General features: G+C 45.7%; 1 protein-coding gene across 2 annotated transcripts; it reads right to left on the bottom strand.

Moving 5' to 3' along the window:
- Positions 1 to 9,197: 9,197 nt before the first annotated feature.
- Positions 9,198 to 16,302, bottom strand: LOC110563709 (zinc finger protein 235-like). Of its 2 annotated transcripts, none has more exons than XM_060366347.1 (4): positions 15,986 to 16,302; positions 15,165 to 15,229; positions 12,475 to 12,601; positions 9,198 to 11,281 (listed from the first exon to the last, which is right to left on the bottom strand). In XM_060366347.1, the coding sequence occupies exons 2-4, from the start codon at positions 15,177 to 15,179 to the stop codon at positions 9,480 to 9,482; spliced, it is 1,944 nt and encodes a 647-aa protein (XP_060222330.1). In that variant the 5' UTR covers positions 15,180 to 15,229; positions 15,986 to 16,302; the 3' UTR covers positions 9,198 to 9,479. The 2 variants fall into 2 exon arrangements, with proteins under 2 accessions (XP_060222330.1, XP_060222329.1); XM_060366346.1 differs by having other exon boundaries at positions 16,244 to 16,301.
- Between the last annotated feature and the right edge of the window lie 2,187 nt (positions 16,303 to 18,489).

Genomic DNA, 18,489 nt, shown 5'->3' on the forward strand with positions numbered 1-18,489 from the left:
CTGGGATTAAAGGCGTGTGGCATCACCTGTGGTTAGGAAGTACCGTTTCAGTCTATCCTTTTCTGTGGTTTGCACTGAGTAATTTCTATCATGCTGTCTGCCAGTTCATTCCTCTTCCATCGCCAGTATATTGTTGAGCCCACTTAGTGTTTAAAATTTTTTTTTTGCATAGTTTAATGTTTAGCTGTGTCATTTCCATCAAAAGATATTGGCCTCCCATCCACAGCTCCAGAGAGTATTCTCTTCCTAAAACGGAGACTTATTACAACCTGACTAAAGCCAGTGGTGGTCAGGGAAGATTTTTTTTTCTTTTTTCTTAAGATTTACTTCTCATGCAGTGCCTTCAGAGGCCAGAAGAGGGGGTAAGATTCTGAAACTGGACTAACAGGCGGTTGTGAGCTACTCAGTGTGAGCACAGAGAACCCAACCTAGTCCTTTGCAGTGGAGTGTAACTAAGACAATGGATGTGCACTTAAGAGATTGCCAAGGGACAAATGGTGCCATCCTCACCCACTGACAGAAGGTTCCTGAAGTTCTCCAGCATCACATCATGGTACAGCTTCCTCTGGGCAGCATCCAGCAGCTCCAGCTCCTCCTCACTGAAGACCACGGCCACGTCCAAGAATGTCACTGCCTCCTGTGATAGCAAACACAGGCCACCTCAGTTTCATACCCAATGCCACTAGGAGCTGAGCAACCGTTTACACAGAGCCTATTGTCTTAGTCAGGGAGTCTATTGCTGGAACTAAACACCTTGACCAAAAGGCAAGTTGGGGAGGAGAGGGTTTATTTGGCTTAAACTTCCATATTTTTCTTCATTATGGAAGACAGTCAAAACAGGATCTGAAGCAGGGCTGTAACCTGGAGGCAGGAGCTGATGCAGAGGCCAGAGAGGGGTGCTGCTGCCTGGCTTGCTCAGTATAAAACCCAGGACCATCACGCTAGGGCTGGCACCATCCACACAGCTGGGCCCTCCCACACTGATCACTAGTTAAGAAAATGCCGGCTGTCTTTTCTGTAGCTGGGGCACCAGGACCATCACTGTCAAAGGGGAAGTCACAGGTGTCAGAGTGAGAGAGCGCCAACCCGCTGGGGAGTAACGTGCTGACTTTGTACTGGAAGCAGCTGGCAACGCCCGGCTCCAGCTATGCTCATGATGCCTCTCTCCACAGAGTCCCAGAGACAGTAGACCCCTCCCTCCAGTCCACTTTTTTCTATGGTTTTATAATTACTGAAGATTAGACCTGAATTGATTTAAATAACTTCTACCCTCCTGAAAATTAGCTAAAAGCTCTGAGAAGCGCTCAATTTACACCAAGAAGGAAAACAAGATAGAAAAAAAAAATGAATAATCAAGTAAATTCGTTCTAGATTTAGTCCAAGAATAAAGCTCAAGTGTACACCATGAAAAGAAAGAGCATATGAATATAGAAACAGAATAAATGGTTAGCTATACAAGCCAAGACAGACACCTGTTTCTTAGAAAAACCTTAACATAAAAAACTATCCTTTGAACACATAATGTACATATGAATTAAGAAAAAGATAAAACTGCTTTGAACTCACAACGAGCATATAGATAAACTCCTGCTTTAAACTTAAAATGAGCAAAATTATCTAGTTAGATATTGTTCTAATGAAAGGATTTACACCAACAGTCCTTCTATAACTTCCTTTTTGTGTAACAATTACATTTATTCTTGAATGAGGTCAATTTTTCTTACATAGAGGGTATAAAACCCAGGAAGAAGTAAAGTTGTTGGTGGTGAGGTTTTCTTCTATCCACCAAATATGTGTCTGTCTGACTGTCTGTGTATGTTTATATATATTAATGTCTGATTTTCTGTCTATATAAATATATATGTACAAGTGTGTAAATATCTGTTTGAATGTATTTATGATGTGCGTGTATGATGGGGACTCCATGAATGTGTGTATGAATTGTAGATATCTGCATGTCTGATTGTTTGCTTGTATGTATGTATGTATGTATGTATGAACTAATAACTACAGAATGTGTGGGAATGCATGATTTTCCTTCTCTCTCACTGGCTCATGAAGAGGCAATGAGCCTCTGAGCCTCTGAGTCCATGTTGGGACTCTGTTGTTCATTCCTGAGTTAAAGAGCCAGAAGTTTTTCTGCTAGTGTGAGTAATTAAGTTGTAAGTTGAAAAGAAAGTCTGAAAAGTAATTTATCCGGTCAACTCTGTGTACATCTCCTGAGTCTTTCCTTTGTCCATGTTAAAGCTGGACTCTGGCAACATGTTCCTCACTCTCCTCTCTTATCCCTCTTCCCACCAAGCCTTTCTTCTCAGCCATATCCCCTCATGCTTTCATGCAGTTCAGTGTGGCTCTGCTGCACAGTGCTTGTCCAGCATGCAGGGGTCCTGTTTTCATTCCCTGGCACTGGGGGGAGAGGGGAAGCAAGGCGACTTACCTGTAACTTGGTCATGGTTCTATTCTTCTCTTTGAGACAAGGCAGGGCTCTGGCAAGCAAGCTGGGGGAGGAAAGGCTTTCATGAGAGCTGTGCTGGGACAGTCAACCACATGGCTTCCTCAGCTTTCCCATCAGTCCCAAGTGCTGGCATTCCAAGTCTGTGCACACAGACCTGGATTTTCTACCTACTTCCTATTAACTGGCAGATGTAAGCCTCCAGGTTACCAAGTCATCCATGCCTCAGCTCACCCATGGCAGATGGTTAGGAAAGCCCACATTCTCTATTTTCTGCTGTTTCATGGGTGTGGGGCGCTATGACCGTCACAAAGGTGCCTGTGGCAACGGGCTTCCCAGAAAAAAAAAATTTTTTTTAGACACGCACAACTCTCTGAGGAACGCTGTGTCATGACTGACCACCACTCTCAGAAGGGTCTGGGGTAACTGTGATGGTGATCTTACATATAATTGTGTCCATACATAGGAGTACAACTTTTCCCTTCTGTACCTCACTCTAAAAGGTTTAAATACTAGTCAACGTTGCTCATCTGCAAAAGCCTCCACACAGTCTCTGTTTCCATATGCATAAAGATAATGACAAACACTCAAACCCTCTCTAAGGAAAGGGTACATTTACACGATGGGACACTACTCAGCTATTAGAAACAAGGAAATCATGCAATTTCCATGCAAATGGATGGAAAAAGAAAAGATCATCCTGAGTGGGGTAACCCAGACCCAGAAAGACATACATAGTATGTACTCATGTGTAAGGAGATTTTAGCTATATAGTACAGGATAAACATACTGGAATTCACAGTTCCAGAGAAAATAAGGAACAAGAAGGACCCAAGGGAGGACATTTAAGTCTCTATCAGAAGAAAAAAATGGACTAGACAGTGGAAGTAGATGAAGGGAACAAGGTAGGAGAGGGAGCTCAGAAATGATGGTGATCAGACCTGGGGAGAGTGGGGATGGAGGTAGGACAGAGGGCATCTCTGTCACAAGCTGAAGGCCTAAGAGAGGGTAGGCTTCTGGGAGGATATGGGGTGACTCTAGCTGAGACTCCTAGTAGCGGGAATCGTGGAGACTGAAGAGGACACCCCTAACTAGACAGGGCTCCTACTGGACGGAGGGGAACACCTACCCACCCACAAAAGCTTCAAACATTTACCCTGCCTACAATATGTGCAGGGATAAAGATAGAGCAGAGGTTGAGGGACTGTCCAACCAGTGCCTGGCCAAACTTGAGACCCATCCCATGGGAGAGAGCCAACCACTAACACTATTAATGATATTCTGCTACGCTTACAGACATGAGCCTAGCATAGCTGTTCTCTGAGAGGCTCCACCCAGCAGCAGATTAAAACAGAAGCTAAGACTCACAGCCAAACATTGTATGAAGTGTAGGGAGTCTTGTGGAAAAGTCTGTGTGTGTGTGTGTGGAGGGGGGAGGAATAGATGGGCCTGGAGGGGACAGGAGCTCCACAAGAAGACCAACAGAGCCAATTAACCAGGGCCCAGAGAGGCTTGCAGAGACTGAAGCGCACAAGGACCATGCGTGGACTGGACCTAGGTCCCCTACACAGATGTAGCCAATGGGCAGCTCGGGCTTCATGTGGGTTTCCTAGTGAGGTGAGCAGGGGCTGTATCCAACATGGACTCTGTTACCTGCTTTTTGATCATGTCCTTCTGGCAGAGCTGCCTCCCCAGACCACAGGGGAAGAGGACTCGTTCAGTCCTGATGAGACTTGATGAGCTGGGGGTGGGTTGGTGGTGGCAAGGGAGAGAGAGGGGTATGCGGGAAGGTGAGACCGGGAGGAGAGGAGGGAAAGGACTACAATCAGGATGTAAATTGAATCAATAAATTAATTTAAAAATAGGTACTGACCTCCCACCTGTAGCTACAGAAGGTCATTCTGTTCCTAAAACTTCCACTATAAATTAAAACTACCTAACAGTAGAAATCAAGAGCGCCTTTTTTTCTTTATAAAGATTTACTTTTTATGCAGCGCCTTCAGAGGCCAGAAAAGGAGGTAAGATCCTGGAACTGGATTTACAAGCGTTTGGGAGCCACTCTGTGGGCACTGGGAACCCAACTTGGGTCTCTTAACCACTGAGCCTCCTCTCCAGTCCCAAAAATTTGTTTTGAAATGATGTTGGCATTGAACCCAAAGCCTTTCAAATGTCAGACACACGCTCTACTGCTGAGCCATGCCTCCAGCCTGTCACTGGTGGGTTCTAAGCAAGGACTCTATTGTTGAGCCTTGCACACCCCCCCACCCCCACCCCTGTCAAGGAGGCTCCTAAACTTGTGGCTCTGCACCACCCTGAACCCTACAGCTCTCCTAACTGGGATGTAGCCAATAAAGTCTCATTTTCCTTTTGTTTTCTGAGACAAAAGCAGAGTACCTCTGCTCTGGCCTGTAATTCTACCCCCTCCTGCGTTAGCCTCTCCTTACTTTCAGTTGTGAACTCTAACACTTTACTTTTCTCATTTTCCTTCTCTTTTCTTTCTTCCTCCTTTTACACCCTCTTTCTATTTTTTTTTAAAAATAGACTCTTATGTAACCCAGGCTGGCCTCAAACTCACTTCTTAGCTGAGAATGACCTTTAACTTCTGGCCCTCCTGCCTCTCCTTCCCAAGTTGCTGTGGGAGTTAGAGACAAAACCTGAGGCTCCTGCAATCTGCTCACCGAGTTTAAAATGTGTACTTGTCCTAATGAGTTTGTCAACTTGTCACAAACTAAGGTCATATGGGGAGAGTGTGTGTGTGTGTGTTGCCCTTGGAGGTCAGAAGAGGGCATCGAATACCCTGGAACTGTTTACACATGCCATGGGCCACCATGTAGACAACAAGGTCTCCAGCCTGCCCTGCATCATTGTGCCCACCCTCTGCTATCAGATGCCACAGTAAGACCCTCCTTGACCCCTGACCTTCAGAGCCCCAGAGCTCTAAGAAATAACTCTGTTCTTTATCTGAGATACAGCCCTAGAAATTCTGTGAGAGCAGCACAAATCAGTCTACAATCCAGGGCAGATCCTCAGAGAGACTCCTGGGTCAGGAAGGACAATCTGACCTAAGACTAGAGGGAAAGGAGGAGCAACAAGTTAACAACTCAAGTTTACTAGGAGCCTTTTTGTCACCAGGAAATACTTTGTACAAACATTTGCAGTATTGGTTACAGTAAAACCCCAATGAATCAGGGCCCCAGATCCAACTGCATGTGTTTTATTTCACCTTATTAGGCTTATAAGTAAGAATTTTTTAAAAAAAGAGCATTGTTTTAGTTCATTAAGTACAAATACTAAAAATCATCCAGGGCAGAGTTGCTATGCTATGCAGACCACCAGCATTACAGATGTGGGAAGCCTCATGCCTCCAGGAAGCTAAGGGCTCTTACAGGATTAATAATACGAATCAATATGAATGCATAGCTGGATGTTGTAGTAGTTTTACCTTCTGGGCCTATACCCCTAGAATAATGACTCACAATACTCAAAATGTATTTCTAAAAAATCTAGGCCATATAGCTCATCTCATCTCTTACTAGCTCATAATTTAAATCCTATTTATCCATTCTAACTTCTGCCCTGTGTTTGGTTACCTCTGCTCAGGTACCATGTATCTGTTCTGCTCCCATCTTTCTGGGTAATTCTCTGGGGCCTGGCACTATCCCAGAATCCTTTCTGCCTACCAGTTGTCCCACCTCCAATTTCCAGCCTCAGCTATAGACCATAAGCTTTTTATTCACAGCTAATACTTCCATAAATACACAAGATATTCTTCTACAGCTGAGGACTGGTGAGTGCTTTCAAATATGAGTCTTATTTACAGAGCCCTTTACTACTTGCTCCAAGAATGGCTGGGACCTGAGCATCACACATCTCTGCACAGCAGATACAGAGGGACATTTCCTATGAGGAAGTGAGGCTTCAGTCAACACTGATCCTGCCAACCATGCACTTTGATTAAAGTCCTTCCTGTGGCCTCTCTATATAGACCTGGATAGATGCTGAGATCTCCCTACCACGTCATATCCTGAGGGTAACAACTTGCAACACTTGTATGTGGTGACCATACATTTATAGAACAATTTTCCTCTCATCTGTGATTTCTGACATTTGTAAAGAATTGATCTCCGAGCCAGGCAATGGTGGCACACACTTTAATTCCAGCATTTCAGGAGGCAGATGGAGGTGAATCTCTGTGAGTTAAAGGCCAGCATGGTCTACAGAGTAAGTTTCAGGAAAGCCAGGTTTACAGAGAGAATCCCTGTCTCAAAAAACCAAAAACCAAAACAAACCAGTAATAAAAAACACAGTTGAGCTCCAAAACAGAAGCTCATCTATAGGATAAAATTTTAAAATGGAATTTTTTTCCACTAAGTAAGCTGTCTCCAAAATAACTGAGATGGAGACCAGCACAATAAATGACCAGAGTTCCTAACCCTCTATCTTAGCTGTGTCCCAGCCACACACTCTGAGTTACTTGAATATAGTCTCACTGTGGCTTGCTCTCCTCTCTGTCCTCATGGAGAACTGTATTGGTAACTCCTCCTCCTGCCCGACCTCATGGTGACCACTTTGTTCTACTGCACCTGCTTTATGGTGCCTTCTTCCTTCTCCCTCTGAACCCTGGCTCAGATCACAAGCCCAGCCTTCCTATCTCCTCTGTCCAGTCTTTGGCTGTTCAGCTTTTTATTAACCAATAAGAGGTAATTGGGGGGCATTCTTTATACCACATTGACACAGGAGATGTTCAATATTCACGATGATGCCCGTGCCTGGAGTAACTCAATCTCTGGGCACAGAAATTAGCATCTGAATACACAGTGCACAAGACCCTCCCCAACACCCAATAAAAGGGTCTTTTTCCTATAGCAATAAACTGTGTACAAGAAGGAAAATGATGAAACAACTATGAAACCTGTCAGGTCAGGATTGCATTCATAACGTCCAGTTCATTTGCATTTAGCAACTTTGGAATAAGTACTCTACTATCTATTGTATCTTGGTGAGTTCAGAGCTCTGTACTTGAACCATTTTCTATCATGCAGGCAGCAGAAGGGCACTGTCATCCACAGACAGGCCATAGGAGGCTCTCATCCACACTGGGCAGTCTGAGCAGAGGAGACCTCAGTGCCCCATAGTGAGACCTACCCCATGGGCCAAACCCATTCAAACCACCACAATAACCAAACTGTAATGAATTTTCATCTATGCCATATGGAAAGATGGCATGAGTGCTGAGGATTTAGGAGCCAACAAGGTTTATTGTCTATGCAGAACTGAAGTTCTGGCTGGAGAAATTTTTATGTCTAAGCCAGTCTCAGAGCTGTTCCTTACAGAGGGATCTGTTCTTGTTGGTCCTCTTGATTTCCTTCATCGTGTCAACAGTCAAAATCTTCAGGTCTCTCCCTGACAAATCTGAGTTTTATAAATTTAGATGGAATCCATTGTGTTTTTTTTCTCTCCTGTTGAAACATATGTAAACCCTCTCCCCCAGTGAAGTTAGAACACCCTTAATATAAAAAGGCTGATTTAGTTCAGCAGTTTTGTTTCTTTAAATAATTCACTGTCACTCAACTGCTGGCTTTTGACCATTAGCATTTAAAAATTTTAAAGTTAATAAAGTATTATGAAACCCATTGCTGGGACCTTTTACCCCTTTTTGTTGGTTAAGCATCTCTCTTAAAGTACAATTAGATCTCTCTACAATGCTTGTACTGCAGGATTGTGTGGTATACCTGTACTATGCTTTACATATGACACGCAAAAAAATGCTTCATTTTTTAGAGACATGCTGGAGCACTGCCAGTTTTAATCTGTGCAGGTATACCCATAATTGCTATGACTTCCAATAAACGTGTGGTTACAGAATCAACTTTAGAGAACTTAAAGCAGTTGCCCATTGAAATCCTGTGTCTATGGTATGGTGCACATATTTAATTTTCTGGACTCTGCAAAATCAAACGCATCCAATTGCCAAATTTCATTTCTTTGGAGATGTGTTGGGTTACTCCCTCGGGTAATGGAGTTTGGTTATACAAAGAACAAGTAGGACATTTTTGTATACATTCCTTGGCTTGCTTCCACGTGACAGAAAAATCTTTTTAAATTTTTGCTGTTAACATTGTGTTTCTTATTAAATTCTGAAGCTTCCGCACATATCCTATCAAAAGCGGATCAATTTCATCATTACCTCATGCTAGAGGGCCTGAAAAACCCGTATGGGATCAGATATATGTATCATGGATGATTTCTATTTCTGATCACTTGCTGTAGTTGAAGAAACTGCAGTTAATTTAAATCATGAATGAGTTCAGCAGTTTTTAGATGCAAAGCAACTCTTTCTACATATTGGAGTCAGTAAGTCTATTAAGAGATTCAGGAAAATCTAGTAAGAATGGCAGACAACTCTGGTTTTTGAACTGAAGCATTTAAGTTTTGAATTACCTTTTCTAACTTATAACCAGACATTCCCTACTTATGTCAGTAAAAATGTAAGCACTTGAGGAATTGGTGTTCTGTTTACTATATGAGGGAGAATCCAATTGGTCCTTTTTATAAACTCAAGTCACTTGGTTTTAGGATATTTGTTGTTAATTTCTCCCACATAGATCCTACAAACTCTCTGCCAGTCTTCATTGATTACCTATTATGACATAATCTCAGCACTAGTATGAGGCACTGAGATTTCTGTTGGGTCTGTTCCTGACAACTGATAATTCATTCTTTTATAATTAGACCAGAAACCATGTATACATAAGTCTTTAATTTTTGACATTGTTTGTGTGCTAAGGAGACCCATTCTAAATACTATATTCCCTTTGCAAAATGAGCCAAGTAGGAGAATGAGTTAAGGGCAAAATAACAAAATCCAGTCCCCTGATACGTCTCTCCAAGCCTCTGGGTTTGGGGAGCTTTTAACAATCAGCAGCATGGGGCCCACCTGACAGCAGAACAAACCCACAGTGTGGGCCCTCTGCTGGTAGATGAGATGTGATCTATGACTGAAGCCCTAACAGCAGATGCTGCAGATTTAGGGCCTCTCCCTGGTGTGGAGCCTCTGGTGCTTGTGGAAGGATGAGGCATGACGAAAGCCTTTCCCACACTGCTGACACGTGTAGGGTTTCTCTTCTGTGTGGACCCTCTGGTGCTTGTGTAAGTATGAGACCCGACTGAAGCCCTTTCCACACTGCTGACACATGAAGGGTTTCTGTCCTGTGTGGACCCTCTGGTGAGCACTAAGAGCCTGGCTCCATCTGAATTCCTCCCCACACTCCTCACACTTGAAAGGCTTCTCCCCAGTGTGAATTATCTGATGGATTTGGAGATAGGACCTCTGGCTAAAGGCTTTCCCACATGTGTCACATTTGTAGGGCTTCTCTCCCGTGTGTACCCTCTGGTGGGCCTGGAGGTGCGAGGCATGACTGAAGCCCTTCCCACAATCCTCGCATTCATAGGGTTTCTCTCCCGTGTGGACACTCAGGTGACTCTGGAAGCTCAAGCTTGAGATGAAGTGCTTCCCACACACATCACACCTGCATGGTTTTTCTCTGGTGTGAACTCTCTGGTGGGCTTTAAACGTTGATCTCCAACTGAAGGCCTTCCCACACACACTGCAGCAAAATGGTTTCTCTCCTGTATGGACTGGCTGGTGGCTTCGGAATTGTGAGCCTGAACTGAAACTCTTCCCACACTCTTCACATTTATATGGCTTCTCCCCTATGTGGACCTGCTGATGGCTTTGAAGACTAGAATTTGAGCAGAAGCTCTTCCCACATTCATCACACTTATATGGTTTCTTCTCAGGGTGGGCTCTCTGGTGCCTGTGAAGGTTTGAGCTGTAACTGAAGCATTTGCCACAGTCTCCACACTTATAAGGCTTCTCTCCTGTGTGAATTCTCTTGTGGATCTTAAGGTGTGCCCACTGCGTGAAGCCCTTCCCACACACCTCACACTTGTAAGGTTTCTCTCCTGTGTGCACTCGGCAGTGGACGTTGAGATCTGAGCTGCGGCGGAAGCCTTTCCCACAGCTGTCACACCGGTAGGGCTTCTCACCTGTGTGCACTCTCTGGTGATTCTGAAGGTTTGCCCTCTTCCTAAAATCCTTGCCACACTCATGACACCAGTAGCGCTTTTTTCCTGGAAGAGCACTTTGTTGAATGGGGACACTGAAGCTATGCCTGATGTCCTCCTGTGTCCTAGGTTCAGGGGACTCCTTTCCCAACAGGACCTGCTGATGGAGTTCTAAACCGGGGCTGTCAATGATGACTTCTTGGCCCTCGCTGCACTGGTAGGTCTTCCCTTCTGTGTAAACACTGTGCTGGGTGAGGAGTGACTTGGGACAGATGACTTTACTATAGTCACCACTCCTGTGGGCTTTGTCTCTTTGATGCAGTGTATTGTTATCATGGTGGGAAATGCAACTCAGAAGGTCAACACCCAAAGCCAACCGCTGTGGCTTGTTTTTCACCAGAGTCTGTGGACGTTGTTTCTGATGGTTCTGTCTCTGGCTAAGATGTGTTTCCCTCCAAGAACTCCGAGCTTTCCCACACAGAAATTCTTGATTTTCAGTCCTGCTGGTATGGTTGCTTGTAAGACCCTCAAGACAGCCATTGTCCTCGAAACCCTCGGGAGGCTCTTGTAGTCCCCAATGGCAGGAGAAGCAGCATTGCTCCAGGAAGTGAGAACCCTTTCCTTGAGTGTTTACAGCTTCTGGAGCACTGACCCATTTGTTGACATCATGGCTCGTCATTTGACAGCCTGGAGGTTGTCCCAGTGAAAAGCACCTTAATCCTGTTATGTGAAGAGTCTCCATCCTGTTTGGACTTTGGCCTCCTGAAAGAATAGAGGCTAGACGGTGATGTCAGCAAGGATGGGGACACCTAAGGTCTACATCCTCATTTCTCTCTGGAAGCATTAGAGACCAGCATCAAAGATGAACACCCAAGAGCTCTCAGGAACAAAGATCTACAACAAAGGGAGTGTGCACTCAAGAGCAAGACACATTTGACCATGGTGAGAAATCTGGGGTGAGCCCAAAGGAAAGTCTAAAGGTCAACTTCAGCCTCTGCTAACTACCTGCCTTGCTGTGCTGGTGTGTAGCAGATGGATAAAGGCAAAGAAGCACATTCCAGCATCTGGGCATTTCACTGGAGGGATGGTGTGGATGAAGTACACGTGGGTCTGACTCCTCCCTGGGGCTGGAGGAGCAGAGAAAACCAGACCTGCCTGGTCCTAACCTGTCTGCAGGTGACAGGAAGAGGAATCTGGTTCCCCTGATTCAAAGCCAAGGTGAAAGAGTGTAACTGGAAGGCACAGGGACTTCTGAAGCCTGAAGAAAGAGACCAGGCGTACAGGGTTTACATGGAAGAGTGAAGACCCAGAAGCCGATGTCCAGCTCGAGGAAGCCACTGTGTTTGTGAGCACACACATGGAAACTATGAGAAGAGAGCTAAAGCATTTAGATGGCATGCCTGCTCACTAGTTAAAAGCTTCTCCAGGAAAAAGTCAGAATTCAAGGGCAGGAGTGAGTGGATTTCTTTCAAACACTACTCTCCAACCTAAAATTGCCAGGCTCACAAAGGAGCAGGGGAAAGGTCCTCAAAAAAACAAGGTAGATCTCACCTGCCAATCTAAACCTGGAGATGTCCTGAAGGATTAAGAAAGGTTGCAACACTATCTGACAGGTCTCCCAAGTAAACAAGAAAATGACCTGAGCACAAACTATCAGGATGCGAAACAATGATGGTGACATGAACAACTTCTGAAGCTGAAAACAGATCTAAGACACAGCTGGGTGGCTTGCATGACACACTGAGAATGGTTAATTTCAGTGGGAAAAAGAAGTGGGACTAGGCTGTGGGTTGGGAGAAGGATGCTCTTACAAGGAACACAGAAGGCTTTTTGGAGATGGACATTGCTGCAGTGAAAAGGACATTGTTACACCTAAAATGAAAGCAGTGGAGTGTAATCAAGACAATGAATGTGAACTTCTGACACTGCCTAGGGACACAGGGCACCATCCTTACCCACTGACAGAAGGTTCCTGAAGTTCTCCATCATCACATCATGGTACAGCTTCCTCTGGGCAGCATCCAGCAGCTCCAGCTCCTCCTCACTGAAGACCACGGCTACGTCCCTGAACGTCATGGTCTCCTGTGACAGAAAACACAGGCCACCTCAGTTTCTTACCTAATGCCAGGAGGACCTGAGCAACTGTTTACACAGTGCTTATTGTCTTAGGTAGGGTTGATATTGCTGGGATGAAATACCATGACTAAAAGGCAAGTTGGGAAGGAAAGGGTTTATTTGGCTTACACTTCCATAGTCTAGTTCATTAGGGAAGGAAGTCAGGAAAGGACCTTAAGCAGGGCTGGAGCCTGGAGGCAGGAGCTGATGCTGAGGCGACAGAGGGTGCTGCTTTCTAGCTTGCTCAGCCTGCTTTTTCATACAACAAGGACCACCAGCCCAGGGACAGCACCATCCGCCGTGGCTGGGCCCTCCCCCACTAACCACCAATTGAGAAAATGCCTCTCAGCTGGACCTTATGGAGGCATTTTCTCATCCGAGGCTCCTTCCTCTGATGACTCTAGCTTCTGTCAAGTTGACACACAGCACAAAGCAGACACGATTCACCCTTTTGATGGCCAAGGAGGGCGTAGGGGCCAAAACCAAGAAAACACTGCGCAAGGAGCTGTAGCTGGATCACTAGGTCCATCGCTGTCAAATGGATGTCAGAGTGAGAGGGCCCCAACCCATGGTGGGAGCACTGTGCTGACTTTGTGCTCGAAACAGCTGGCAATGCCCGGCTCCTACTGGGAAGTACAGCTCAGATGTGCCTTCATTCCCAAATCCAAAATTTCATGAGGGATGACATCATTTAAAATGTTTTGCATTACGGAATGTGATTGATTTCAGATTCAGAATATGTTATTAGTATAGTCTATGCAAAAATTCCCAAATCTAGAAAATTTCCAATTTGTGAAATGCTTATGTGTCCAGAAGTATCTGGCAGATGGCGCTTAAGTCTGAATCACTCATTATGTCCTTAGTCCTGTCAATCTAACAGGCTCTACTGGCCGCTTTTATGTCAACTTGACACAAGCTACAGTTATCTAAAGGGAGGAAGCCAATTAAGAAAAGCTGGAAGATGGTGGAGCAAGCCTTTAATCACAGTGCTCAAGAGACAGAGCAGGCAGATCTCTGTCAGTTAGAGGCCATCCTGGTGTACTGAAAGGGTTTCAGGACAGCCAGGGCTAGATGGAGAAACCTCATCTGAAAAAACCAATAAAAGAAGAAAAGGCCTCCATAAGATCCAGCTGTAAGGCATCATCATCATCATCATCATCATCATCATCATCATCATCATTATTTAGTGATGGTTGGGCAGGGCCCAGCCTGTTGTGGGCGTTGCCATCCTGGGCTGGTGATCCTGGATTCTGTAAGAAAACAGGCTAAGCAAGCCATGATGAGCAAGCCAAAAAGCAGCGTCTGCCTCCAGGTCCCTGCCTGTTTGATCTCTGCCCTGACGTCCTTCAGAGGAGAGCGGCAGTATGGAAGTACAAGCCAGATAAACTCTTTCCTCCCCAACTTGCTTTTTGGTCATGGTGTTTTGTTGCATCAAATGAAACCCTAACTAACGCAGGCCTTGGCAGTACACAGCTTTCATCCCAGCATTCTGGAGGCAGAGGCAGGAGGGTCTCTGAGTTTGAGGCCAGCCTGGTTTACACAGCATGTATCAGGGTAGACAGTGCTACACTTGGGGGTAGAGGTGGGAGAAAGAAAAAAGAAATCCTAAATAAGACAAAGAGCTTTGGGAACCTTCTGGAACAGACATGAAGCTCATTCTGTATTCTCCAGAACACACCTCAGCCAATAGTATTTACATTCTGTGTCATAGGTGCGAGCATAGGCTCTCCCAACCTTAAGGACCTCAGTTCACACTTCAAGACTCTGGGCTGATAAGCTTGGGTAACTAACTTCTCAGGGCCTCAGTTTCCCCATCTGTGTGATAGTACCTACCTCACGATGTCCCTGAAGGGATTAAATGAAAGCACAGAAAGCAGCTAGGACACTGTTTGATATGGATTAAGTGCCAATATATGTCCAACACTTTCATCATTGTCTGTATTATGCCTTTCATGGCCACACTGGAGACCCTGTTTCAGCACAGTGAAGAAGATAGCCCAACTCCCAACTCAGTCCTCTGACATCTTCATGCATGCCAAACCCCTCACACAATAATAATAATCCAAAATTTTAAAATAAATAAAATTCACAAACCACATGAGTATGGAGAACTCACAGTTATTTGTAAAACAAAATTGGGTAAACTGGAAAATGTCATTTTAAAAATGTAAGTGAACATAACCTTTTTACTAATGACTATGCATGCCCTGTGTACTTGTGCGCACAGGCATACTGTGAGGCCAGAAGAGGGCGCTAGATCCCCGTGTTGGAGTTACAGACAAGTGTAAGCTCTCGGTGTGCCTGCCAGGAACCAAATGGAGCCAGTAGTTCAATACTGAGCTGTCTCTCTACTCCAGGCTCATAACGTATTTATCTTTTTACACGCTCACATGTCCCACACTATCCTCGCCACCCCTCCTCCTAACAAACTTTTCTTTTCAGCAACATCCCATAATCCTTTCCTGTAGTTCCCAGAGGTTCTGTTGCACAGTGCTGGCACTGAGGGGAAAGGGGAAGCAAGGCGACTTACCTGTAACTTGGTCATGGTTCTTTCTCTTCTTCTCTTTGAGACAAGGCAGGGCTCTGGCAAGCAAGCTGGGGGAGGAAAGGCTTTCATGAGAGCTATGCTGGGACAGTCGACCACATGGCTTCCTCAGCTTTCCCATCAGCCCCAAGTGCTGGCATTCCAAGTCTGTGCACACAGACCTGGATTTTCTACCTACTTCCTATTAACTGGCAGAGTAAGCATCCAGGTTACCAAGTCATCCATGCCTCAGCTCACCCATGGCAGATGGTTAGGAAAGCCATATTCTCTATTTCCAGCAACTTCCGGGTTGTGGAGTCCTGTCACCTTCACAAAGCTGCCTGTGATGGGCTTCCCAGTAAAGCAAATTTTAAGGATCTCTGGACTCTCCGATGAACGCTGTGTCTTGACTGACCACCACTCTCAGAAAGGTCTAGTAACTCTGATGTCTACCTTACTGTAATTGCTTCCGTACATAGAGTGACATCCCCACATCTGAATTTTACTCCAAAAGGTTTAAATACTACTCAACGTTGCTCATGTGCAAGAGCCTCCACAAAGTCTCTTTTCCTGCGTGCATGAAGATAGTGACCAATAAACCCTCAAACCCTCTCTAAGGAAAGGGGAGTCTGGCCCTGCTGGAAGGCTCAGCGGGCAAAGGTGACTGCGCCCAGCCCGACCGCCTGAGTTCCAGTCTCTGCACAGCACATGGTGGAAGGTTGTCTTCTGACCTCCTCCACGCACAAGCTGTGGCACGCTCCCTCTCTAAGGAAGGAAGTAAATACACAGACACATGGAAAATCATATTTAAAATCGCAGTTGCACACCACTGGGGGCTTCGGCGCACCGGCCCGCGGTCCTCACAGCTCCTCCGCCGGGCTCCGTGGGAAGCTGGACTCTCCCGGGGGCTCCGGCAGCAGCTGAGAGGGTCCAGGGCACCCGGGCAGCGCCGCCCCAGGCAGAGCCCAGCGACAGACGACCCGGCCCCCGCCGCCCGCTCCTCCCCGGGCCGCGGCCTCGGTCCCCGAGGGGAGACAGCGGGCGCGCGAGCGCTCACGAAGGGCCCGGGACGCCCCGGATCTCACTTTGCGAAAAACACAGCTGGGAGCCCCGCATCGCGGGAGCGGAAGCGACCATGGCCACCCCTGGGCCAGACCTACAATTCCCAGAATGCCTCAGCGGAAGCGCCTGGCTCTGGTGCTCGATGTGACGTCAGTAAAGGTCGGATTTGGGGAGCTCGCTCTCCTGGGCTGCTTTTTCGTTTGTTCATTTCTGAATGCCATGAAAGACAACCATGGATACTTTGTTGTTGTTTTGGGTTTTTCTCATACAGTTTCGACGTGTAGCCCTGGAACTCTCTCTGTAGAACAGGATTTGACATCCACCTGCCTCTGCCTCCTGAGTGCTGATATTAAAGGCGTTTTTCAGTCTATCCTTTTCTGTGGTTTGTACTGAGTAATTTCTATCGTGCTGTCTGTCAATTCATGCATCGCCAGTATATTATTGAGCACACTTAATATTTTGAATATTTTAATGTTTAACTTTGCAATTTCCATCAAAATATACTGACTTCCTATGCAAAGCCACGGAGAGTTATTCTGTTCCTAAATCTCAGGGCTTAAGTTACAATCGAGGAAGAATTTATTTTTACCTTTTAGATTTACTTTTCGTGCAGCGTCTTCAGAGGCCAGAAAAGGGGGTTAGATCCTGGAACTGAACTAACAGGCGGTTGTGAGCCTCTCAGTGTGGGCACTGGGAACCCGTCCTGGGTCCTCTGCAAGAGCATCAGGAGCTCTTAGCCGCTGATTCTCTCTCCAGTCCCAAGAATCTTCTTATTGAGATGATGCTGGCATTGAACCCAGGGCCTTTAAATTTTACAGACAGACTCTACTGTTGGGGCACGCCCCCAGCCCATCACTGGTGGATTCTAAAACAGGACTCTACCATCGAGCCCTTTGCTGTTATCAAGGATGGGTTCCAACGCTTGTAGGCTGTCATTTCATCTATGAAATGAAGATAAATCCAGTGCTCCAGCCATGATGGCGCATGCCTTTGATGCCAGCAGTGAGGAGGCAGAGGCAGGTGGATCTGTGATTTTCAATCAGCCTTGTCTACATAGCAAGTTCTAGGACAGAAGGCTGCACAGTGAGATCCGGTTTCAACAAACAAAAAGAAAACAGCCCCAGTGAAATCAGAAATAGACAAACCTCATCCAGAAACGACTCCTGCAGTGAAATGAGCTCTGTACTTCTGACATGGGGCAGACATCTGAAACAGGAAGGGGCTTTGAAAATACATTGGAACTGTTTCTCCAACCAAGGACCATGTATGGAAATAACCTAGAACCCCTGCTCGGATATAGCCCATGGTAGTTCAGTATCCAGTGCGTTCTCTAGTAAGGGGAACAGGTGAAAGGATTAGTCTAACTTTGTAACCTATATGTCTTCTAAAGCCTATAGTTTTGAGTTTTAGGTCCAGGTTAAGCTAAAGCCTCTTAGTACTTTCCAGAGAGTGAAGGAATGTGAGGACAGATATAAAAAAAGGGCAAGCAAGCAATGACCTTCACTCAGCAAAAGAAGGACCAGACCCTTGTCCTTGAGATAGCGTTTCTTAGCAACGAATCTAGACTTCTTCTGAGTAGCTTTTGATCTCCAGCCAAAAGTCTGTAGCCCCTAATCTTCAAGGATGAGCTAACCACCCCCACCTTAAATTGCAGCTGCATCCACACTTGGCAGGACTAGCCAAGCTTGAGCACCTAAGACTAACCAATTATCTTACTTTATAGCTTCCTCATCCAATCCTAAGTTGCCAAAACTGCAACTTCAAATTTCCCTCAATTTTTCTTTTAAAAACCTAAAGGCCTTTGTCTCCCGGTGCCACTCTTTGCTGACCAGCAGGGGTGACCCTGTTGTACAATGGTTAATAAACCTCTTGCTTTTGCAATGAGTCTTGGTCTGGGGGAGTTTCTGGGAAGGGCGCGATTGAACTCCTGAGCTGTGAGACCCCAGGTCTTACACAGGAACTATTTCTGACATGAACTCAATGGTGGGCTCTTTGACACCCCCCCCCCCGAGGGAGGAGCAGCCTTGCTAGGCCACAGAAGAGGACATTGCAGCCAGTCCTGAAGAGACCTGATAAGCTAGGGTCAGATGGAAGGGGAGGAGGACCTCCCCTATCAGTGGACTTGGAAAGGGGCAGGGAGGAGATGAGGGAATGATGGTGGGATTGGGAGGGAATGAGGAATGGGGCTATGGCTGGGATACAAAGTAAATAACCTGTGATTAATATAAAAAATAAAAATTATTATTAAAAAAACAAAAAAGAAAATACA

The sequence above is a fragment of the Meriones unguiculatus genome, chromosome 14 (assembly GCF_030254825.1).
Source record: "Meriones unguiculatus strain TT.TT164.6M chromosome 14, Bangor_MerUng_6.1, whole genome shotgun sequence".
Classification (NCBI taxonomy): domain Eukaryota; kingdom Metazoa; phylum Chordata; class Mammalia; order Rodentia; family Muridae; genus Meriones; species Meriones unguiculatus.

Bases quoted from the DNA above. Each gene is read 5' to 3' on its own strand.
- LOC110563709 (XM_060366346.1), bottom strand. From the start codon at position 16,295: ATGGTCGCTTCCGCTCCCGCGATGCGGGGCTCCCAGCTGTGTTTTTCG. The intron at 15,230-16,243 runs GTGAGATCCGGG...TTCCTCCCCCAG, and splicing joins CCAGCTGTGTTTTTCGCAAA to CTTGCTTGCCAGAGCCCTGC. The intron at 11,282-12,474 runs GTAAGGATGGTG...CTATTCTTTCAG, and splicing joins CAGGAACCTTCTGTCAGTGG to GAGGCCAAAGTCCAAACAGG.